This window comes from Lolium rigidum, chromosome 3, assembly GCF_022539505.1.
Source record: "Lolium rigidum isolate FL_2022 chromosome 3, APGP_CSIRO_Lrig_0.1, whole genome shotgun sequence".
Classification (NCBI taxonomy): domain Eukaryota; kingdom Viridiplantae; phylum Streptophyta; class Magnoliopsida; order Poales; family Poaceae; genus Lolium; species Lolium rigidum.
This window is the reverse complement of record NC_061510.1, coordinates 151,938,866-151,963,662: the sequence shown is the minus strand read 5'-3', so window position 1 is coordinate 151,963,662 and position 24,797 is coordinate 151,938,866. Positions and strand designations below refer to the sequence as shown.

The window sequence follows — 24,797 nt, the reverse complement described above, 5'->3', positions numbered from 1 at the left end:
GTGCCCTGTACCGATGGCTCTCCTCCATATGGCCCCCTCTTCCCCCCCTCCGTGAGGACCCCTCCTCCGGGGTATTGTCGAGTAGGCAACGACACGTGGGGTACCCATCGTGCAACAAGGCCCATGCGACATCAGCGGCGAGATTCCGTGGCACGAAGCCGCTCGCAGTTGCGCCTCCCTGCGGATAGTTCATCGCATGTGATGTCGTTGGTTGTTGGGTTTTTGGATGGCGACGGTGTTTTTGGGGGCCTTCTTGGCGGCGGGAGAAGTGGACGATGCATGCAAGGAGGCCGCTGCGATCATTAAGGATTCTTGTACCTTGCCACGTGGGGGAAAACACAAAGAGGTCGAGATGCGTCGCCGCGTGGCGAACCGACGAGCAACGAGTCTCTAATTAAAAGCTGACCGCACCTTTATTTTTGGTTGTTCGACCGTTATTTTCTTTGAGAGGGTCAGCCCCGCTACCAGTATCCTATGCGGTGGGTGCAACGGCTTATGTGCGGCGTCCCCAAGGCCTCGGAGCGCCGAACATTTTTTAGGCTGCCCCAGACACAAATCAAGTTTGGGGGCTGCTCTTTTTTTTTGTTCGACGCCCGCATAATCTTTTGGGGAAGCATCTGGAATGTGAGGCCTTGTACATGGTCTTACAAACGTTTTTTCACCAATAATAAGAAAATTCAATTATAGTTTGTTTACTCATAGTGAATAGTACTCTCTCCATCACTTTTAAAGTTGCTTAATTTTATCAAGATACGGAAGTATATAGATATATTTTAACTGTAGAAATATCTATGTCTAGAAAAAAGATAAGCAACTATTTTTTAGACAGCGGAGGTACTATATTATATGTAATCAAATGTGGAAGGCCTCACACCTAAAAAAAACTGTAATACTCTTAACTTGTATCAAAAAATTAAGAAATAAATAGAAACGGAATGGCAATGGAAAAAGGCAGAAACGCATCCGCAACGCCGCGCGCGCGACGACCCACCGATTTTGATTCCCGGTCCTCTCACCCTTGAAACGTGTCACCGCGTCGCCACGTTGCACCCCACGTGGGACCCAGCCCCGTCTTCCCGTCCCCACGCAACGCAGCTCACCAAACACAAACCAGGTTCCTCCTCTTCCGTTTCTTCTTTTTTTTCTCTCTTTCATTCCTACTCTAGCTTCTGTAGCTCCACCCCGCCCCGCCTTTCTCTCTCTAGCTCCAGTCCGTAGCTCGCTCGCTCGCTAGATTAACTCGCGGTCTGCATGGGCGCTGCTGCTGCTGCTCTGCTGCTTCGGGATCGCCGCCCCTCCTCCTCCCCCCCGCATCCGCTCGTCGCCATCGTGTGACTGATTCGTGGCCCGATCCATGGTGATGGCCAGCGCCGGCGTCAACAACATGCCCGCCGGCCCCAGCGCCGGCGCCGAGGGGTCAGACCCCGCCGCCGAATGCCGCCTGCGCAGGCGCCGACGCCTGGCCCTGCTCCGCCACGTCACCAGCACCTCCGCCGGCTCCGACGAGAGCGCCGCCGTCGCCGCCGCCACGGGGGGCGAGGAGAAGGTGCATACCGCGACGCCCACCTCGGAATCCTCCGAGGAGGAACCTGAGGGTGGCTCTGCCGCCGTCGCCGCCATCAACGTCGCTTCTGCCGCGACGGCGCTTCCTTCCGATGCCGGGACGGCGGCCGCGGTGTGGCCCGTGGCGTTCGGCTCCGTGGCGCTGGCGGGGCGGCTGCGGGAGATGGAGGACACCGTGTCGCTGCACCCGAGCTTCTGCGTCTGGGCCGACGGCTCGCCCATGCACTTCTTCGCCGTCTTCGACGGCCACGGCGGCCCGCACGTACGTCACCCCTCCCGTCACCGCATCGCCTCACTTCGTTTTGAGCAGTATTCTATGAACGAAATTGCCGAAAATATCTGCTTCGTACAATATCTCCGCCCAGTTTAATCCGCAGTTCCATACTATTCGTACAGTAGTATATTTGCAGCAGAGTCTTGCGGTAGTAGAGTGTAGCAACTTTGAATCGAGTGATTGGTTTGTGAAAGAAGAAAAAGCTGTCGAGATCGTACAACCACAGCACATTCCAATCGCTCTGGTCTTCCACCTGGCCACATTCTAGCAGCTTCCACCCCAACTCCAGGTCGACACGTTTGCATTCCCTTTATAATTACCTAATGTATTGTGAACACAATGGCATGCAGGTGGCGGCGCTGTGCCGGGAGCAGATGCACTCCATCCTGGCGACGGAGCTCGCCGCGGCCGCCGCGGCCCAGGGTGACGGCGACGAGGAGGGGTCGTGGCGGGCGGCGCTGTCGCGGAGCTTCGCGCGCGTGGACGCGCTGGCGCCGGAGTCGTGCGCCTGCGGTCGGGCGGCGGCGGGGTGCGCGTGCCCGCTGTCGTCGGGGCAGAGGGGCGCCATCGTGGGGTCGACGGCCGTGGTGGCGCTCCTGGTGCGCGACCGCCTCGTCGTCGCCAACTGCGGCGACTCGCGGGCCGTGCTCTGCCGGGGCACACACGCCGTGCCGCTCTCCGAAGACCAGAAGGTACGCACACATATGACACATATGCTCCTTCCTGCCACGTCCGTACGTACTATGTGTACAGTATAATGTACTCCGTGGTGTACCATGTACATGTCTGGCTTTGATGAGCAACTTTGACGGGACCCCTGGTCGATAGATACCTAGAGTCTGCTGGAGTTGACTGTACGTTGACCCCACGGAATGAGGTGTCGGCCCTCGGGAAGTGAAGCTTGTGGCCGTGGTTGGTCGCCGGGGAAAAGGAAGACGCGCGTCGCACTCCATGGAATTTCACCTTGCTGCCCGCCGACGTGTACGGTGTACCGCTGTGCTATACAACAAGTCAACAACTAGTACCATGGAATAAAGGAATTGTTGCCGAAGAATAAGCTTCAGATATAAGTAAAATAAGTATGCAGGCAGGCACTGAGCAAGAGCAGAGAGCTAGAAATACTGAGACGAGCACGAGTATTAAAGCAGGCCATGCAGTGGCGTTCCTGCCGTAAATAACCCCCAAGTCGACGGGCATCTCAGATTGACCGGTCGCTGTCGTGCAGCCTGTCGCCGGCGCGGCGCCACGTGGTGGGTTGCTGGGCGAGCGAGATTCCTGGATGAGCGGGTCGCTTTCGAGGGTGGATGTAGGTGGACACGTGGTGGCTCCGGTACGGCCACGTGGGGACACGGCACTGGCCGGCGGCGGGGTGTGGGATTCAAAGCACACACGCTCCGTGGGCCCCACGAAATGGTGGGGCCCGCTGAGGTGGGTGTTGTGGTGGGCAGCGGCGCCACCTGTGATCACCTCCCGAGGGACTACTAGTATAGAATTTGTATGGTTTTGATTAGACTTTGGAGAGAGACTTTGGCCACAGATATGCATGGGCAATTGGGCATGGCGGGCGCTCTCTCTCCCTCTCTTGCTTCTTTTCTACTCTGATGGGAGTGCAGGTCCCACCTACGCAGATCGAGAACTAGCTAGGGCTTTACTACTAGTGATGAAAAAGGGGTTACTACTTACTAGTGCTGCTGCTCTTCCTTTGCTTTGATTTGCTTCTTCTAACCTTGCTTCATACTCTAAACTACAATCACTTCATAATTTACTTAGCACTAGTGCGCTAGTGTACACTACCACTCACTCTCAGCTATCTGCAAGTGATCGATGTTGACCGCAGCCAGTGGCGGAGATAGAGAACTATTGACCGTGGCGCCAAAGCAACCAAAACATATTTTTCAGGGGTAGCACTTATATGCTAAAAAATAGGGGTTGTTATTTCATAAAGAAAATAAAAATTACCCGGTATCATGTGCATCCTGCAAGTTGCACTTGCATCCGCCGACCGCAAAGATTCTTTTTAATGTTCATGGTCTATTATTTTTCTCCTTAGTTAACTAATTCTTGGGAATTAATTATCCAAATGTGCAGCCGGACCGGCCGGATGAGAGGGCAAGGATCGAGGCGATGGGCGGTCGGGTCATGTTCATCAACGGGGCGCGCGTCAGAGGGATCCTCGCCATGTCCCGTGCACTAGGTATGTATTTACATCCCTTGTGTTTCTTGCCGATGTACATTTATTTTTTCGCATTACTTGTGCATCTTGATTTAATTTGCGAGGGGAGTTCATTTTTTGTGTTTATGCATGGAGAATGTGATAAGAGTAAGCTATGTGTGTAAGAGCCGGTAATTACGTGCCAGAGCGACTAGTCTAACCTTCTCATGAAAAAAATAATCCCTTTTCAAATTTTCATCCGGTTCTAACCCTTTTTTTGTTACCGCCACACCCTCTAACGGTAGGGTTGAACTAGTTATGGCCGGAGCTGTCAGCGGTATCACAACCATACCGCCAAATACCATGAAGGTACTAAGGCAATACCGTCAAAGCACTTGGCGGTAGCCCATTCAACCCTACCGCTAGAGAGTGTGTGGCTGGTGGTACCAAAAAGGGAGTTTGAGTAAATTTTTCGAGAGAGGTCATTTTTTGTTGGAGTTTCTAAGAAAGTTCAGATTTGTCAATATGGCCTCAGTTGCACTAATCTTGCAAGTTTTACTTGAAAGTTGATGATCTTTGTCTCATGTCTTTCACCTCACGCTAAAACCGGTTTTCACCGAAATCTCGGAAATTCGGCCACGAAAAAAAACCCTGCGCTAAACTAGAGCTCCTTTCTCAAATAATGTCATAAGGCAGACGGATTTGTAGTTTGTTGTTATGCATGTGTTTTGTTCCCACCAACTTCCGGTGAGGTAGAAGCAAACACGTGTTCCAAAATGAAATACTCCCTCCGTTTACAAAAAAGATATCTTAACTTTGTCTAAAATTGCATTTATCTACACACTAAAACACGTCTATATACACGCAAATTTAGACAAATATGAGACATCCTTTTATGAACGGAGGGAATACTATAAAAAAGGTGTGATTTGATTTTTCTGAACATCACATCTTCTTAAAGAATGATAATAACTGATTCCTTTGCATCTTGCACCCTGTATGCCAACTACGAAATTGCTGGCTGATAGAAAATCTACTTCTTCTGCCTCCTAGTATAAAATGCTCTTATTTTATTGGCTATAATATCTTCTTATATCATAGAACCACGGGAGTACTAAGGGCTTCTTTGGGTCACAGGATTACGAAACTCTGGAATAGTTAAAACACATGAAATTTGATAGGATTGAAAACAACAGGAATAGTTATTTGGATGGAACACAGGAAAAACATAGCAAAAGGTTCTCGGTCCTACGCGAATGAGTGTAAAAAAGGTTAGTGGATCTTGAAATTCCTATGAGATTAATGTGTAGAAAGGCAATCCATAAGATTTTTGAAGGTGTTATTTCTTTGATCCATTTGAAATCTTTCAATCCAAAGGCGCCTAACTAAGACAGCTCCTTCTTACTTTTGCACGTACTAAAATAATGTCCTGTATGTTTCGTGTCAGCAAGCTTACAAATACGACAATGACATGGTCCTTTAAGCTTTATGATGAAAATATATACATCAAGTAAGTTTCTTTCAGCGCTGTCGTGGATAAATACAATAGATGCACGGCGTTCGGTGAAATTAAGTTTTGTCTACACTTTCGTTACATGGGGAGTTGCATGTCCATTCGTGCCAACTTTGTGTGTATTAGATTATGGATAGCAGAGGATGGAACGAATAAGACCATCTTCTAATCTCCCTCTGGTGCATGCTAATTACTTGGCAGTTGCTGAGTAGCTAGCTAACCAGTCACATCACTGGCTTGACAAGCTGCGCCATGCCAATTGGCTGAATTATCAACAAAGTTAATCACTGTGGGTCTGTGGAGTATATCTTCCTTTGCCGCCCTACCCACTCAAAGTTAAAACTCTCAGGTGCGTGGATAGAGTTGTTTCAGTTAGTTACATTATCTGACATGAAAAAGAACAAACATCAAGTAGACACGAAAGCCACACATGTTCATCGCCGATTCATCAAACTGACTAGTTTCGTTTGTAGCAACCATACTAAAATATGTGGGATAGGTAACTTTATTAGACTAGCAATGTTATCTTCTGCACTATGCTGAGTTACCTATGGTGATGTTACAATATTCCAATTTGTGCCACGTTGTAGCTTGAGCAAGTAGCCATAGAGACAGCGTCAAACAGATTTATTACTAAAAAATTATCCGTAACTACATTGAGATCAGGGATCCACTACAGAAGCATAGCACTTCTCCTTATTTTATGTATAGTCAACCTTTTGAGGTTAGTACATACTTAATGTTGCTATTTCAATGCTTATTATTTGTTACTTCTTCTGGCCCAAATTAATTGGCGTAGCTCAAGAGAGCAGTTGTAGTAGACATAGTATATGACTGCGCAAATTAATTTGCGCCGGAGAGAATAGTATTTTTTCAAAGTAGTGAGTGTAAATCTGGATATGTAAATATTTGTTTGTAGGTAGGTGTTATTGTTTCCCTTCTAGAGTCAGCCCCTTTCTTGTGTCCGTTGGTGCTTCTTCCTCTGCAACGCCTCTCTCTTCCTCCCCCTCTCTCCCCCTCCCCCCCCCCTCTCTCTCTCAAGAAGGGATTGCCACGCGTTCGTTGTTGATGACGGGACCAACTGTATGTCAGTTCTCAGGATTTTTATCCCAAAGCCAAGCTTCGCGAGTCACCACCTTCAACAACGACAAGATGCACCCGCGCGTCGACATTACCTGATCATGTTTCTTGTGATTCCAACAGACCGTGCATACTCATCGTAAAAGCCACCTCTACCATCATCACTTGACTGGCTAATGACACCTCGCTAGCCTGATACCATGGAGGAGATATTATAATCCGGGAAGTCACATAACGCCCTGCTATGCTACCTTTGGTGCAACAACAACACACATGATTTGGCTCTTCCACAAGAGATACCGTGCATCAGGCATGACATGATGCCTCTACATGCATGAGACATTATGCATAGTGTTGAAGTGTATATGTGAATTGCCTAGCTCTTTTCACCAATTTGGACTTCTAGTTGCGGTGGCTAGTGCATGAAGTTTGACATGGTATCAGAGCCTTAGGTACTTCTTGAGTCTATTCACTTGTTGACTCCCTGCATCACACATAGAGGGGGTGCTGAAGTGTATATGTGGATTTCCTAGCCCTTTTCACCATACTTATGGTTGCATTGGATAGTGCATGAAGTTAGCAACATGCATGACTTGACGTCTCCACGAGATACGTTGTGCGTAGCACCTGCCGAGCTGAATTGAACCTGATCTTGAGGTGGAGGGGGGGGGGGGGGTTCCGTACCATCGCCAGACTTAGAAGCTTTGTGGTCCAATAAGAGAGACATTCCTACCGCCATTGAGCTCAACAACACGGAGTCGAAGGTCATCAACATCTCTATATCTGACCGCCGCGTCGTTGACATGACCACGGTGGCCGCCGCCATATTCCCAAAATCATATGCCGCCATCGGATCAGGATGATTGCCATCGCACCACGCTGACCATACAACTATGATGCTCAGTCGCCTCCACTGGGACGCAACATCGAGTAGGACTTTGATCGGGCTATATCATATGAACGCCACATGACCGTTGCCCGACGATTGCCTTAGACTATACCTGGGTATTTTTCAGGTTGGGTCGGGCAAAAAAATCCCAAGGCTGAAAGTCTAGGCCCGAGCCCGGCCCGAAGCCCAAAAAGGCCCGAGCGGCCCGGCCGATCTTTTGTAAAATGCGTATTTCGTCAGCCCGAGGCCCGGTCGTACTGACCGTCGAGCCAAGAATTCAGGCCAGAGCTGCCTGATGTACAAACTTGGCCTGGCACAACCCAAGATTTTCGGGCCGGGCTGGGCTGCCCATGCCTAGTTTACCTTAGACAAAGACCGAGACCTAGATCTCATCACCAGATCATACAATCTCTCCTCGAGAGGAATGGAAGAATCCCTCTGCCGCCACACTAAGAAAGCTTGTCAATGGAAAGGGAAGGAGGGATTGGAGAAGAGGTGTCGGTGAATGTGGCTAGGGTTACACAAGAGAGATGAGTTGAAGTGGTCATCTCCCGTTCATTATAGCCACTCATGATGGCTTTACTAATCTTTCTTTTCATAATACTTTTGACATGAGGCTTGTTTGAACCTGAATTTCTTCATTCGGTGTGCTCTGCTTAACATCATCGATGAAGCTATTTTTGAGAAGGTGGTAGGGTGAGAAGGGTTTCGGCCCATGGGAAAGCGAGAACATGAATGCATGTGTTCACGGATTTTGAATGAGTTGGATGGATGGATGAGGGTTCCTATGAGACAGGAGGGAGACAAAACATGACAAAGAGGAGGATAAAGGAGATGGGGCCGTCTATGGAAGCATCCGAAGCCTAGGAACCAGACGTGCCGAATAAGGAAAGACCCATCTAAGGAGCCGATATAGACATAATAATTGTAACCGACCCAACCTGGACTGTGAGGCCTAGCCTCCTATATAAAGGCTAGGAGGAGCCAACGGGAAGAACATCGAATCATTGTTGTAAACCCTAGCTTTGTTCACCATCAATATACTGTCTGATCGCCTTGTTTTTTAATAATCCTACGAGTTCACCGACGCACCTCTTTCCCCAAAACCCTAAGTCCATTTTCATGGAGATTGCCGAGGTGAACCCTCGTCAGGGGGTGCCCCTCTTGATGGGGAGATAGGGGGGGGGGGGTGAAGGAACGAGATGTCGCCTAGAGGGGGTTGAATAGGCGTTTTAAAAACAATAATGGATTTGGCTTGCAAGAATTCGGAATTAAGCTAACGCTTATTTTACATGCACAAAACCTGAATAAGCTAGGCTCAACTAAGTGTATCAACAACTTAAAGCTAAGAAAGATAGCACGATATAAATACTTCAAGCTCTATAGCTGCCACAATGAAATAAACTCAGGTATAGAGATAACCAAGGCACACGTAGATGGAGATGTATTCGTGTTCCCTTACACGCCGTAAGGTAGGTCACATTGGAGGGATGCAGGTTACCACGAAGGTCCCCTGAATGCCATGAAGGCTCACCTTCTTCTTTAAGCCCTCACGAACACTAGGGCCTTTTGCTTATGGCAAGCTTTTCCTCCACTCCGGAGATGACAAGCTCAACAACCACTTTACAAACTCCATGAAGGAGAAGCCCGTGGCTCTTCACAATCTTTCACGGAGAGTTCAACCGCCAAGCCAATTAGAAGGTCACCCTCCAAAAGTAACAAGCTCATGGCCACTCGAACGAATTGTAAAAAGAATGGTGGAGGTGAACCAATGAATCTAAGATCTAGATCCCCTCACTTAGATGAGGAAATGATTGGTGGGGATTGTAGATCTAGATCTCCTCTTTCAAACCCTCAAAAGGATGCAAGAATTATATGCTAGATGGGAGAAGAAGCGACATTTTTAAGTTCAACAATGGTGGGAGAAAGAAGCTCAAGAACCCTACAAAACATTCGGGAAGAAGGCCCCTTCTATAGGGATGCCCAAATATAACCGTTTGGCCGCTTAGGTCATTTCCCACTTTCATGGGCCATTTCTGGTCAAACCGGTCCTCGGACCGGCCCCAGAAATGTCCATATGGTGCAATAAGCGTTTGCAGTGAAAAAACACTCCGCTCCACTCAGAAATAGATGACTTTTTGATATTGAAATGGTATCTAATATGTATCTTTGACTATTACTTTTTGTACAAATACGTTAGTAGAAAATTGTATTATGAGAATATTTTTCATGATCTAACCAACCTAAATATTGTCGCTTTCTAGGGAGTCATGTGTATATACAAAAGGAGGGAGTATAATTTGAAGTAATGAATGGGTTTATACTTCCTAATTGAGCTCAAAGGGTATTTCTTAAGAGAAAATCATCTGACTAATCTTTCCATATTTGGTTTAGTCTTTGGTTTTCCTATGTGTATAAGCCATCTGATATTTTTCTCGGCGGCAAAATAAGGAGCAGTCAGATATTTCTAGATATATTTTCCCAATCAGTTACTGAATGGCTGTAGCATTTCTGTTTGTTTGTGTCCAAAATCATCAGTTAATGTCAGAGAAATTTTAGGAATGCAATATTAATCATTTAATTTATGACGAGATTGGAAAATCATCAAACAAGAATCAATGATTTTGCAGGCTGCTAATCCAGATGTTTTCACTTTTCAAATTACGTAGTGCTGTAAAATTATGGTTCAATATCTGGATTTATGCTTGGTGTTCCATCTAAATTCGGTATTTTCTTCATTTCTTTTGGTTTCATCAGGTATTACCCCAGAGCTTAGGCACACTGATGTTAGCTAGATTTAACTGCACACTAATCTGCTTACCATTTCACGCCAAATAGTAAGTTATGTACTTGATACTGAAAACAAGTTACAACAGCCCTGTCTTTGTGAAATATAAGTCATGCCATACCTGGATGTACCAAAGGGTATCAAATATTTGTAAATTCATAAGCATGCTTCCATATGTTCATCTTATATTTTACCCAACAGTGAAGCAACTTGAACAGTCATTGTTTCGTAGCAGAGCTATTCACTAGGACTAGGTTCTACTTACTCTGTAGCAGCCAGGATACGGATGGGAAAACTCATGATAATTGGTAGCATGCGGTGAATCGGTATATCTGATCCAATTCTGGATGGAACTATTTAGTTTAGCGTGCTACTGCCTCTTGCACCTCTCTAGTTGGCAGTTACCGATTCTTCCATTTTCCCCCATTTACATCGGTTACGTAGCTGTTGCACGAGCACAACCAAGCCACCTTTGTTGAAGATATTAGTTGCAGCAAGTCGTTACCCTTGGGATGTCTGAAGATCCTATTTGTAAGACACTGACTATTATTTAGTCTGACAAGTATACGTATGAAGATATTGTAATGTTTCCAGGTCCTACTTATCTGACAGCTCTAATTTCCATACAAAAATATTTCATTTTGCTGATATTTTCTGACTTTTATTTCCTCTGACTTCCCTGGAAGTCCCATTGTAAATAATCTTGCTTCCATCTAATGGAATGGCAAAGCGCCTGCCTTTTACCGTAAAAAAGATACATATTTCATTTGGTTAACCAATAACGTGGATCCTTTAACAATTTTATCTTTAGCAAGAATGTGACCACGTACTGATGCATTGCTCTCTTCGTCATATGGATATTTCATATATTCCCTAAGAAACAAATGATAGTTCATAAATGTTTGTAGGACCTAGGGCATGGTTAAAAAATGTTGGAAGAGAAGGAAATCAAATGATACTTGCTTTGTTTCAATCGATATGTCAGAGCTGTTTATCTGAATAATTTTATAAGAGAAGGAGAACACACATACCTGATGTGGTCCTTTCAAAGAAACAAAATCGCATAAATTTTAGTTCTTATTTTTTGAAAAGTTCCTTCATATCTACAAGAAGTTCATTTCCCTTTAGGATATAGTTTTATTCTGACACTTGTATAAGGTTTATTTCTATGTAGTACTATATATTATAATTATAATTCTTACACTTAAAGTATTCGATCTCATTTGGCATTTAACTATACTTGCAGGGCACAAGCTCCTGAAGCCTGAAGTCATATGTGAGCCGGAGATCACCATAACCACAAGGTCGGACGATGACGAGTGCCTGATCCTTGCAAGCGACGGGCTGTGGGATGTGATCTCCAATAAGGTGGCCTGCGACGTCGCGCGGCAATGCCTGGAAGACGGAAGCCCGACAAGAGCGCGCACAGCTGAGAGCGGCGAAGCCGGTCCCAGCAGCAGCGGCGCACCAGTAGCGCACCAGCCAGAGCCTCGCTGCTACCGTGCAGCTGCTCTCCTTGCGAGGCTCGCCCTCGGAAGAGAGAGCTCTGATAACATCAGCGTGCTTGTGATCGATCTGAAAGCGAGGAGTTAGGCATATGATATCAGATCAGCTTAGACTTTGCAGACAAAAAATCAGCTTAAACTCTGAGATTTTCTTTGTTCTTTAGATATTTAGCTCCTGGTTCTTCAGTGGCTGGTTGGTTATATTCGGCGAAAAGAGTCCGATAAACAAATTAGTAAGTAGAGTGGATGAAACATTGCCATGGATAGAGAAAAAGACAGGGAAAGTGATAGTTTATAAATGGATGCATGATTGCAAATGTACAAAATATGATGCTGACATTTATGTTCAATACAGTTCCCATTTTTCTCATGGTGGTTCTGGCATTTTGCACTCTCTGTGGTTAGGCCTATGCATTAATAATTGATGTTTCCAAGCTGTACTTGTCAAAATCCTTGACCCAGATTGCAGAATCACAAATTTCTTGGTTTGGAAAAAGTTGAGATGCAGGTCAGAGAGCAATGCTTTCCAAGAGCATTGGGTGTTGGATTACATGGATGCAGGGCGGCTCACATGACCATGTTCACTCATATCTAATCCAAGTCCTGAACTGAAACTCCAACTTCTCACTTGGTACGTCCGAAGTTCAGAAGTTATCTTTTCTTGGAGCTACTTCAAAGTTTTCCAGTAATTCTTTGTGGATTCAGAGCTTAGAATCTTACATATACAAGTTTTTCGGTAATTGTCTGTGGGCCTAGTCACCTTCTTGGAGGTGTCGTCATGGCCCTGCCCGTGCTTACCCATCTTGAGCACCGAGGAAAACCCTAGATCCATCTCCGGATTGGGCAGCGGTGGCGTCGTTCCATCTTTGGAGGCGGTGCTTTGATTATTCGTGGTACCCTCGGTGCATCAGTTGGAGCCGGTGTGGCTGCCGCTCAGAGCGTGGGCTCTCGGGGTGTAGTGTACAACGTTGCGGACAATTCTTGGCCGGCACCTCCCCCCGTTTGGTTTGGTCCTGCCGTTCACTTGCGGGTGGGCGATGCCTTGACTTGTGCCAAGCTGGATTTGGAGTTGGTCTTTCAGTGTGTTGCCTGCTCGCCATTCATGGTAGGAGACCGTGCAAGGCAAGTTCTTGTCTTTTGGTGGTTGTGGGTTGCGTTTTAATTCGAGTGGTGTTATATTTATGTCGGGTAGCCTTAATTAACGTTGCACCGGCCATCTTGGATTCTTCAAATGTGATACACCTGTCACGGTATTCTCTAGAAAAAAGAATTTTCGAAGAAAAAACTTCAAAACATTTGTACATGTATATGTGGGATTATACAACAACTATGCAAACAACAATATATTCGTTCCTGAACTGCACAAGGAAAACGGTGTTGAAAATGAAAGAAAGTTGCACAATGAAAACTGAATGTGTTGTTCTGCAATGGTTAAATTTTAAATGTACTATTTTCTCTTGGATCACCATATTTGTCCTTTTCAACATACTCTTTGCGTCACCCAAATCACAAGAACTTTGGTGGAATTTTGACGAAGTTCTATGGATTGTCCACCAGCCGAGTTGCCCAGATGCCAATCATAAGACTCGCATATACATGGCCGCTCCTTTTTTAATTCTTGGTGAAATATTAAAGAGAGCACGTTGAACTCATTAATCTGGTAAGGAAGTGAAATTGTACACTGTTATTGTCATCATAGGTTACAATTATGTGGTACTCCTCACATTAAATAAGAGACTCAGGCTACTAAATTTCGACTCGAACACTACATATAACATATCCACACCTATTACAACTCAGAATTCTAACATAATCCAATGCGTACACAATATTTGACGGAAACTCAACATATACTTCATTCGTTTCATATTACTTGTCGTTGATGTATAACTTTGTACTAAATGACCGACAACTAATATGTAGACCTAATGTGACATGTTTGTTTTTTGACGTTATTTGTGTTAGCATATCCACTGTTGAAAGCGCTATTAATTTAACGTTGGTTCTTTAGCCTTTTTATCTAAAAAAAAGTAAGATCTTTTAGATTTTCTTTATAACTTACACCTCTTTATTCATTTGAAATAAGTGTTACATCTGAAAGCAAAAGAGGTATGATCACACCAGGAGGTTCATCTATCTAAACATTTTGGATTGAACCTTTTGCTACCGTGGCTAACTCATGAGCTACACAAATTTTTTTTACAGATAAAAGGCATGGATATGCCCAACTTTAAATTAATGAAGCCCTTAGGTTCAAACAGAGTTACACATGTGTTAAGGCATACAACTTAGCCAAAAGAAACTAACACACCCAACCTAGGGTCGGCTTCCCCACAACAGCGAAGGTAAACCACTATTGCAGTAGAGTAGATTACGCGCTTGTGCTTGGGGTTCTTGGTCTCGCGGATACGTAAAGCCCCTCGGCTCGCTTGGCAGCCACCTGAGACTCTCCCTGTCGCTTGATCTTTCCTTAACGATCCAGAGCTATCAAGGTAGTTTTAAAGATGATATTAGCAGGATGTTTAATCAACCTTTTCTCAATGATTAGCTTATTATGGACATTCCGAAGAGCCATGACTGCGCAAGGAATAACACCCAAAGTAATTTTGCACGTGCATCTAGTGAAACTGGAGAGAATGTCATTAAACTGAGAGAAGTTTGCCAGGCACCAGTTACAGCCTAGGAGTTGGCGAACCACGCTCCAAGTAAATTTAGCTAGTGAACATGAAAGGAAGATGTGCCCAGCATCCTCAGGGGCATCACACTCACACGTCGTTGGGCCATGTCTAATAGCAATCTGCTGGCTGGAAGGAAGTCTATCCAGGATTAATTGCCAAACAAAACTTTTGATTTTTAGAGGCACCTTAGCGTCCCAAACGTCCTTGTATTATGCAACCGATGCCCTTGCAACAACTTAGCATACATGGACTGAACAGAGTATGTGTCTGAAGCGTTAAGGTGCCAGGTCACCTTGTCCTTGACGTGCTCGTGACAAAGCCCTCAAGACAACTCAGAAGCTGCGACCCGCCACAGACAGTGACGGATTGTCGTATATATCAAACAACCGAGAGAATGCATTTTGCAGCGGCGTCTTCCCGATCGACCAATCCAACCAGAAATAGGTCCGACGCTCATCGCCGACCACATGTTTCACGTCTAGTTTGAAGAAGTGCTTGACTTTGTGGATGTTTTTTCCATCTGGAACCCGAGAAAAGGTCCTCATCGTCTCTATACTTGGCCCGTATGATAGTAGCCCAAATGCAAACGTCCTCTTGATACAGCTTTCAGATCCAAGAAGCAGTGCAATATTCATTTTCTTGAAATTAAGCACCCCTAGACCACTAAATGACTTGGGGCGGCATACCAAGGACCACTTGACTAGGTGGTATTTACAATTAGTTCCCGTCCCTTCCCAGAAAAAAATGGATCCATGGGAGTCTCGAGTCTTGCGTGAATCCCGTCATGCAAGAGGAACAAACCCATCGCAAAAATTGGGATGTTGTCGAGACAGACGTTGGCTAGGATCAGCCGGCCCCCCGAGGTCAGCAGCCTACTCGGCCAAGGTTCGATTCTACCGGCCAGTTTTCGCACTAGATAAAGCCATTGCTCAAGTAATAGTTTCTTGTCCGAGATAGGAAGACCAATGTACATGAAAGGGAAGGCCCCCGGCTTGCATTTGAGCTTGTTAGCGATATGCCCTTGTTACTCCCTCGGTCGTCCCATAAAAATCTCTTCACTATTATGATAGTTGATCTTGAAGCATGGCATGTCTTCGAAACACATTAGCAGGAACTTGAGGTTAGCCAGGTCCTCTTCCGAATTTTGGATCAAGATCAACGTATCGTCCGTGTATTGAAGGTGGGAGATATCGTCCGTGTATTGAAGGTGGGAGATAACCCCTGGGAACAAATGTGGCACCACGCTGTGTATGTGTCCCGCTGCCCCTGCAGCTGATAGAATCCAAGAGAGTGCTTCCCCAGTAAAGTTGAACATAAGAGGGGAGAGCGGACCCCCTTGCCGCACCCCTCGTTTATTTCGGAAGAACGGCCCGACAACCCGTTGACGGAAATCACAGTCTGGCCTCCCGATACCAGCTGTGTAATACGATGAATATAACCTTCGTCAAAACCTTTGCAACGAAGAACCTCAGCAAGGAAATTCCAGTTCACCAATCATATGCCTTCTCAAAGTTGAATTTAAGTAGGATGCCTCCTAACTTTTTAACTTGCAGCTCATGTACGATTTCAATCAAGGTAGGCAGCCCCTCAAAGATGTTTCTTCCTCTAATGAATGCCGTCTGGTTATGGCTGATGCTCTTGTGGGCAACTGGGTCAAACTGGGAGGCGAAAGCCTTGGAAACTATCTTGAAGACCACATTAATCAAAACAATGGGGCGGAATTGAGAGACCAAGTCTACCCCCGGTACTTTAGGAATAAAGGCAAGGATTTCAAAATTGAGTATGAAAATGTCGATGCGCCCTGCTCGCTAAGACTATATTCAAAATGGATTTTCATAAATTTTGTCGAGAAGTGATAGCAGTCATCAAATATTGCCGCTGCCGCGCGATTGAGCTCCATCTAACATTGTGGTCACCACCTCTAAACAGTCAGATGTAACAATGACATGATTGCACCCCGTAGTTTGAGCTAGCATGAGTCCTTGCTTTAGGTGCCTGGGCTTCTGCCGAAAGCACATCTTAGACGAAGTGCAGTTTAGAGTTATTTTCTGCAATGAAATTTCCAGAACTATCTCGGATAGTACCTGTTAAATTGAGGATGAAATAAGGTTTTTTTAGAAGCACTATAATACAGTATTTTTTTTTTGAGCAGAAGCACTATAATACAGTAATACGTTAAGGTTCGAGTGAGAAGGCTTCACGGGCCCACGGCCCACTGCGCTAACTCGTTGTTGGAAGAATCCAAGGAGGAACGGCAGCCCATTGGAGGAACCGGCTCCTCCTTCCTTCCTCTCCCACAGCCTCCTGCCTGTACGCCGACCACGCCCGGCGACGGCGAGGCGAGCCCCCTGCCAGCCCCAGACTGTTCCGCTGCTGCCGCCGCTGCTGCTTCCTCCCGCATCCCTCTTCCACCAACCGCGGCCGCCGCCGACAACTTCTCCGCCTCGCCGCTCGATCCTACCTCGGATCATCAATAGTCGCTGCCACTGAAGAAGCAATTGCGGTCGTTGAGGTTCGCCGTCTTCCATCTCCTCCCACGCACGACGGTGCGGGGAAACCGGAGCCGTCTCTCCGAGTCAACAATGGAGGGTCTGCTCGACAAGCCCCTGAACCCGAACAAGCTCCTCAAGGAGCAGTGAGTCCAAGTCCAAACCCAGCTAGCGCTGTCGCCCGTACTGTTGTTTCCCACTAACTCCCCTTCATCACGCAGGTTCGTCAGCAACCTGACGGGGTCGTCCCTGCTGGAGATCGCGGCTCTCTCCACTATCGTGCCGGTGACTCATTTAGTTTCTCTTCCTTAGATTTCCCCAATATGTCTATATGTATGTGTGTGTGCACATGATTGTGATCTGATTTGGCTTTCTCTGGCGCGCAGGCAGTGGTGGTTTTAAGGAAATGGAGCAGCGGAGGTCAGTTGATTGGAGACTTTATTTTTTCTTTTCTTAACCCTTCCTTACCCTTTAGTGCAAAGTATAGAATCTTATTGTGCACATTTACCTTATTGATCCGTTGTGAGATCCAACTATCTAGCCAAATCCTTCCATGTCCCAGCATCTATATAGACACATTTTTACCTGACTATTGCAAGCTAGCATGTCATCTACTTTCTAATTATGCTGGCCAATCTGATGCTAGCTATGCCATGGCATCCTCTTCAGCTCTTCAATGTTTTTTCTGTACTCTGATGGGAATTCGAATTTATTCATCGTAACACTTACTTTTATCTTCAATTTTTTAGACAATATTAGGAAGGATTCAGTGAAGAAAAATGATGATGCTCCTCGCGGTCAGAAAGATTGGGTGCATTACTTTTCATCGCTGGCTGCAGACTATCTCACGGTTGTATTGCCAATACTTCTGATTTTCACGGCAAGTACCCTCTTCACTGCATTTTCATATGCTTACATGATGAACTTGTTGAACAGCCAAAATCAGTGATACTGAACTATTCAGTTGTTTTTTTAACAAATCGGTGGATGAGCTTCAACAATTTTAACTCAAAGTAAAGTGAACCAATGGTTATTCCTTTGGTTTGTTGCAGGTCTTAGCTGAATGGGCCTATATTTGTGCATTTTCTCTTGTAATTGTGATATCTATCTGCACCATCTATAAAAGGTATTTGGTATCACTAATTACTCCTGTTTAGTTGGTGATTTCCTTTTGGTGACACATAACCCACACTGACCTGGAGTTATGTAATCTCCACTTTCAGATCCCAATTTCATCTCAAGGCTCACCAACATAACCTGCCTTCACTTAGGACAGATATATCTTCTTACCGGGTGTCAGTGGTATGTAAAAAAATACTGGTTATAATAAATACTAGAAATGTAACATATTATTGAGGTACTAAGGGTGAATGCTCTTTGTAGATTCTAATGACATGCTTGTCCATATTGGCGGTGGATTTCAAAATCTTCCCTAGACGGTATGCCAAGGCTGAAACATATGGTAGTGGCATGGTAAGTTGTATCTTCTGGAAATTTTCTTGGTTAATTCTTAGTTTTATAATCATCACCATCAAGTATTGCACGTAGTCATGAATTGGCTGTGCAAAAATTGAAGTAGCTGCAAAATGAGCATTTAGATATTACCTTATTTGTATTGCTAATGATTTACAGCTTCACTCGATTGCTTAAATGAATCCACCGTCAGTCACGGAGATAGAGTCCGTTTACAATGCCTTTCCCCTGTATGTTTAGGTCCTGGAGTACTGTTCATCATCGCTTATTTTTGTTCTTCTGGAATTAAATCAAGCCTCTTTATTACATATATTGCTTTTTTTTTTCATTCACCAAGGTTTTATTTATTACTTATTAATGATAGGTAAGTAATTTGGAATGTGTCTGCCATTTATTCTGACAAACCATCTGCATTATTTTTGAATGCTGCGTCTCTTCTCAATTTAATGATTAATATGTTGACTCATGGTCTAACAGATGGATCTTGGAGTAGGTTCTTTTGTAGTGGCTAATGCACTGGTATCTAGAGAAGCACGGAGCATAACCGCGATGTAAGTCCTTAAATGATATCATTTGACGTAGCAAAAAACTATTTATGACTCACTAAATAGATCTTTGGATTCAACATGATACACCACACATCTGGTTCTTCAGCCATTCTAGTATCAAATACTCGCTTTATCATTGTCTCCAGTTTCCAGTTTTTTGGTTTCCGTGATAGTAACTCACATGAATACTGAAGCTAAAGGGCAAACCAAGTGCGAGAAATTAGATTCCGTGTTCTGCAGAAGTGAATCGTATACTTTTATGCTAAACATTATTCATAGGGTTACATACTATCGTCCTGCATGGGCGTTATGACAAAACTAATATTATCACCACGACAGTTGTGTGCTATAGATAACATTTCTTTATTTTGACTGTCCACTGGATAGAGGGGCTTGCAGGAACCTAGAAGCTCTGGTTAAACTTGACTACTTTAGAGTTATCTATTTCCCTAAATGGTGTCATTTACACCTTTGCCATTAGTCCGAAGCCTGGCTCAACTTTTCCTATCACTTATTTCCATATCAGCACTGTGGATTATTGGTAACATTGAAAAAGTAGTCGGAAAAGCTGAATTAGGCTTCAGATTAATGGTAAATGTGTTAAGTCTCTCATTTTTGTATGGCGTGCTGAGTTTTTTCTTATTCAAACTGAGATAAGTATTACAATTCTGCATGCAAAATCTGTTTTCTCGGTTCATTGATAAATGAAGAAAATTAATAACATTCAAGATAAGACGACTATGTCATCTCTCCTGCCCCTTTGTTAAGCGCTTTTTGTTAGGTCGTTCTTTCTCCAAATAGAATTCAAAAATTTCTCATATAGGTGAAACTTACTTATTAACGTTCTAACAAAATATCCCGTGTTTGTCAAATATTATCACCAGGAAGCACACAATTACGACAGACCCTGCTGTTTGATTTTTTACTTTTCTTTGGAAGATTGTTGTAGTTTCTGATTCTCAGATCTGGCAATAGACACTATTCTACCACAGAAGTATTCTTTATCTTACGGTAGACGTGTTTCTTAGGAGATGGAAGGCATCCCTGAGGTCCATAAGTCCTCTAGTGTTTCTTGGCTTTGCTCGTCTTATCTCCACATCAGGGGTTGATTATCAGGTACTTTTCTTCTCTGTGCCAGTTACCTGAATTACGCATTCGTCATAATTTCATATGCAGTACAATGAAACATTGTCATATGATGCCATTTATGTGACGTTCTTGACTTTTTGTTGTCTTTTCCAGTCCCTGTCAATTATAGTATCCAAATTTCCTTGTTTTTCAGATAGACAGATACAGCAATTACCTATAGCATTTTTAGCCTTGTGTAATCATGTAAGTGGGGTGATTTGGTTTCAATCTGTAGGCATAATCCAAATTTCATAATGGGCGTGGAGTGATTAGGTTTCAGTTTGCAGCGTTAAATGCAAAGTTATTTAGTCAGATTTTCCATATTACACTGCTGTCTTCCTGAAGATGCATCTTCTTTGTTACCTTGTAGGTCCATGTAGGAGAGTACGGTGTCCACTGGAACTTCTTTTTTACCCTAGCAGCAATTTCCATCCTTACATCCATTATCAGGATTCATCCTAAATATTGTGGGGTTGTTGGTCTGCTTGTTCTTGCAGGTAGTAACAGTTCTAGTTTGATAGTTTGGTTGCAAGGGCTTAAAAGTGTTATGATCCTCCTTTTCAAAAGTTAATTGTTTTAGTTATTCTTACAGGATACCAAGTATGGCTAAGTTTTGGGTTGAATGAGTACCTCATTTCCAATGAGAGAAGTGCTGATATCATCAGCCAGAATAAGGAAGGCGTGTATAGCATATTTGGTAAAGATATTTTTATGTGATGATTTCTTTGTTAATTGTTTGCTAAAGGTTGTGAGAAATATAGATCCTTCCAAGCTTATTTTTTGTTTGTTGGACAATAGACCATTGCTGATACAGGTGATACGCTGGGTTACCAGCTCATGATTACAGCCAAACTAATCACGCCATGAGTGAGAAGCTACAAACAATGGACGCTGTTTAAATGACATTACAGTCAACTTAGAACCAGGATAAAAAGATCCATACATAACACTGCCACTAAGTAGCAAAACATACATCTATAGCAATCAGCCCACACCTGTACTTCTTGCAATATCCAGATGTGCTTGAAGATTCTGCAGTGCACACCACCTTCCAGTTCTTCTCTGTTGTCCCACATTGCCAATTGCTTCCAGTGCTGAATACAGAATATAAATTTGAAGTATACATGGGCAAGAGAGCAGCTTAGCTTGTTTTTTGAGATGTAATCACTCTGGCTAAGCCACAAACCCCAACGAACACCATAAATTGCTATTAATTTTATCTGACAACCTCAATGGGAAAAAAAACTCAAAAGTCAAAACCGCTTGAATTTTTTGCTCTTGTCTCCAAGCTTGTTGGCACACATATGCAGGCACTTGTCTATGTTTTGCATACATGTCCTACTTGCACACCTTTATTCAAGTAGACTTAACAGGCTTCTGCCCATCGCCATTTTCTGGGGCTATCTTCTCCCATCACTATCGCCTTGTTCTGTGCTTTTCTCCACCGGTTCTCCCAAGCACACTTCTGGCGACAACAGCAGTTAGGGTTTCTTGGGTTACGGATTGCTCCACCTTTCCCACCATCCTGGTTGTAGAGGGCGATCCAGGCACTGGCTGGTCTGGCATAGGACGGCATGAGGATTGGACAGTTTTTAGATTCAGCGGGGTTGAAGCAGAAGAGAGAGCTTAGGGTGAGTGGTGTGGCAAGGCACCACAGGGGGGCCGTGGTGGAGGTCATGACGAATCGGTGGGTGCAGAGTACAGCGTGCAAACGTGCTGGAGAAGAAGCACCTGGGTGCATGATAAGCCTAAAGTATGCCAGTTGGGCAATCAGTCTCCTTTTTATTGCTTTTCTGATTCTTAGTATGCTGATAACCTGTGCTATTGAGTCATTTTTTTGTATCTGAATTCTCAATATAACAGATTTGCATGCACCTCATTATACAATGTAATCAGATTCCTCCGTTGACAGGATACTGGGGTATGTACTTTATTGGTGTTTCTCTAGGTTACCATGTGTTCTTTGACACTAGTCCAAAATTCAAGAGTAGGAGTACTCAAGTGGTAAAAGTCTGGGTTCTTGCGGCATCTTTTTGGTAGGAAACAACAGTTGCAGAAACATCTATGATTAAAGAGTTCTAATGTCTCCTGTTTGTTAACATTTTCTCTCATGGCATGTTCATAGGATTTTGACGATCATTCTTGACGGCTATGTTGAAAGAGTATCTCGACGAATGGTAGGGCACTAATTAGCTAGGCACTTGGCTTTATTTTATACTATGGCATAAAAATGCAAATTCATCTTCGAAGAAGTTTTATGGTAGTTACGCGATGTAGTAGCAGATGTATCATGTATGTTACATGGAACACATTAGTGTGCTTGTAATATCTTAATGGACATGCTATGCTGGTTAAGGAACACATTAATGATTAAATGGAGTAGTATGTATGTTATAAAATATCAATAACATTTAGGTTCAGAGTTGGTAAATCTGAAGTAAGAACATTTGTTGCATGCTGAGATGTAAACATTCCAGTCATGCAATCAGATTCTTCCAACATGAACGAAATTTAAACAATTATCTTCCTAGAATTATCTTCATATAATGTGTGCAAACAGCTTAGCTTCACTGACATGTATGCTTCTTGAGAAGTTTAGGGGTTTCTTTGTGATCTTGTGCTGCAACAGATAGTTCCGTGTCCTAAGTTGCCAAATGAAGCATGCTCATTCTATGCATGATATGATTCATTAGATACCGATAACTTGGTATATGCTGCTTCTGAAATGTGTACTTAATGCAGTTTTTACACTCTAAACTGACGAAGCCAAGAACTTTATTTCCCTCTTTTACTTTCAAGAGTAACACTGATTTGAGCATTTCATTTTTCAGTGCAATTTCGCTTATGTTATGCTTGTGTTTGGTCAGAATTTTCAGGTATTGTTATTCCCTTTCTCTTCATTATGAACTTATTCCCCCCAAAAAAATTATGAACTTATAATGTGCATTCATTGTCAGATTAGAATATCCAAAATAGTCAGATTAGCTCGTCTATACCATTCGGTTGATACTTTTTATTTGTGCATCAGTGATTAATAGATCGGTTATATCATGAGTCAAGAACACAAGAATAATATGTAATTTAAATGATACTATCTTCAAATCATTTAATCACGGCCCCCAAAAGGGCAAGGATAGTTTTTGTTAACTTCCCATATGAGGATGACATACAAATTTAACTTAGAATAACGTCCACAGCGGGGTTCAAAATTCAGTTTTACCCTTTAGATTTGACAGCTACTTTTAATAATTTGATGATGATCGGAATCTGATATCAGAATCAGGGGAATTTGCAATATACACCAATTTCGCAACTCATATGCCCGTTATATGATTACACTCGGACTGAATTGATATGTTTCCTAAGGTGTTAAGGACAATGGCTAACCTCTATGATTGTAGTGTTACTAGGTATACGTTGTTTTATATAGCTGGTTCAGGTTCCACATTAGTGATGAATACTACTAATGATCAGGTTATATCAATTCTCACACTAGCGGGATATATCTCATATGACAAGAACTTGATTCTTGAAGACGCGTTTAATCAAAATATGCTTGGCTCATTCCTTCTGGTAAGATCATCTCTTTGCTATTCTTATTAATGCCATAATGGAAATGTCCGACTAGCGGAGCTGAAAATATGTATCTCTAGCAGAAATATAATTTACTTAAAAAGTCAGTACAAAGGAACTGACATCGACTTCTCTTACAGGCAAATATCCTTACTGGTCTAGTAAATCTATCAGTTGACACACTTGCTGCCTCTTCCCTCACTGCCTTCATTATATTGTCAGTATATACCTCTATGCTGTGCATGATTGTTGGTCTTGCTCAGTTTTGTGGTGTTAGGATGAAATTTTGGTGAATTGTGGATATAGTTGGCATTTTCTATTGTATTGATTAGTTTTTCAGCAAGGTAGCTTACTCCTGGCATAAAGCCAAGTTGCTAACCTAATTAGTTTTTCGTGTGTGCTGTAGACTTATGTCTATATTCTGATTCCGATTTCTAACATTTTGACTACATGAAAGCATTTCCCAAGAGCTGTGCTCAAGTTTCCTTGCATTCCATTTGAAACCTATATGTAGTCAATATCCATAAGACCATAACTACATCCGTCTATACATAGATGAGGTGCCTTTGCCGTTCACATGTGAGTCTACTGAGATCCAATCTAATGTAGGGAAAGAGCACCATTCCTAGTTCTACATCTGATTGTGTCAATTTACTTTGTGTATCTGTGCTTGTGTTTGACCTATTACTTGGTAGTTGCATCATTCTTCACAAAATTACGAGCTTCACCATGCAGTTCAAGCCAAAGGGGTAGCCTAACCTTCTGTCGCTCCCAATATATCAGTGACCGTCAGTCAAATAGTAGATTTAATCAAGTGCTTAGATTCCTTTCCTCGTATCGAATTGGGCTTTCTACATTAGATGTGCACTCAGCACTAATGTGAGAATCACATGCTGCTATGTGCGGTAGACTTAACCAATTGATTGTGTGTTTTGGCACGGCTCGCTTGAAGCATATATTGGTGATTGTTCACTTTGACGGGGCTTGTTTGAAACATGTATTGATATGTGCGGTGGACTTAACCTGTTGACAATCACATTGCTTTCCTCGGAGTTGTCCTGTTTCTTTCTGACTGTCCTGCTGGTGACTGTTCTAGTTCAGTTTATCAACGTCACCGATGTTCTGCAAAGAACATACGGGGAAG

At 43.7% G+C, this 24,797-nt stretch overlaps 2 protein-coding genes across 2 annotated transcripts; both read left to right on the top strand.

Moving 5' to 3' along the window:
• The first annotated feature begins 1,711 nt into the window (after window positions 1–1,711).
• On the top strand, window positions 1,712–11,852 carry LOC124695679 (probable protein phosphatase 2C 37). The gene is made up of 4 exons (XM_047228504.1): window positions 1,712–1,825; window positions 2,188–2,529; window positions 3,926–4,031; window positions 11,506–11,852. Exons 1-4 carry the CDS (start codon window positions 1,727–1,729, stop codon window positions 11,850–11,852), a joined length of 894 nt encoding a protein of 297 aa, XP_047084460.1. The 5' UTR covers window positions 1,712–1,726.
• A 4,980-nt stretch (window positions 11,853–16,832) lies between these two features.
• On the top strand, window positions 16,833–24,133 carry LOC124702509 (uncharacterized protein At4g17910-like). The gene is made up of 16 exons (XM_047234653.1): window positions 16,833–17,077; window positions 17,153–17,216; window positions 17,318–17,351; window positions 17,681–17,811; window positions 17,984–18,057; window positions 18,155–18,233; window positions 18,315–18,404; window positions 18,882–18,955; window positions 19,981–20,068; window positions 20,451–20,577; window positions 20,673–20,777; window positions 21,993–22,116; window positions 22,206–22,257; window positions 22,912–22,956; window positions 23,555–23,653; window positions 23,794–24,133. The coding sequence occupies exons 1-16, from the start codon at window positions 17,025–17,027 to the stop codon at window positions 23,944–23,946; spliced, it is 1,392 nt and encodes a 463-aa protein (XP_047090609.1). The 5' UTR covers window positions 16,833–17,024; the 3' UTR covers window positions 23,947–24,133.
• The last annotated feature ends 664 nt before the right edge of the window (window positions 24,134–24,797 follow it).

Coding starts and splice junctions, on each gene's coding strand:
- LOC124695679 (XM_047228504.1), top strand. CDS start 1,727: ATGGAGGACACCGTGTCGCTGCACCCGAGCTTCTGCGTCTGGGCCGAC. Junction 1,826..2,187: donor ACGGCCACGGCGGCCCGCAC/GTACGTCACCCC, acceptor AATGGCATGCAG/GTGGCGGCGCTGTGCCGGGA. Junction 2,530..3,925: donor CGCTCTCCGAAGACCAGAAG/GTACGCACACAT, acceptor CCAAATGTGCAG/CCGGACCGGCCGGATGAGAG.
- LOC124702509 (XM_047234653.1), top strand. CDS start 17,025: ATGGAGGGTCTGCTCGACAAGCCCCTGAACCCGAACAAGCTCCTCAAG. Junction 17,352..17,680: donor AAGGAAATGGAGCAGCGGAG/GTCAGTTGATTG, acceptor TCAATTTTTTAG/ACAATATTAGGAAGGATTCA. Junction 18,405..18,881: donor AAACATATGGTAGTGGCATG/GTAAGTTGTATC, acceptor ATGGTCTAACAG/ATGGATCTTGGAGTAGGTTC.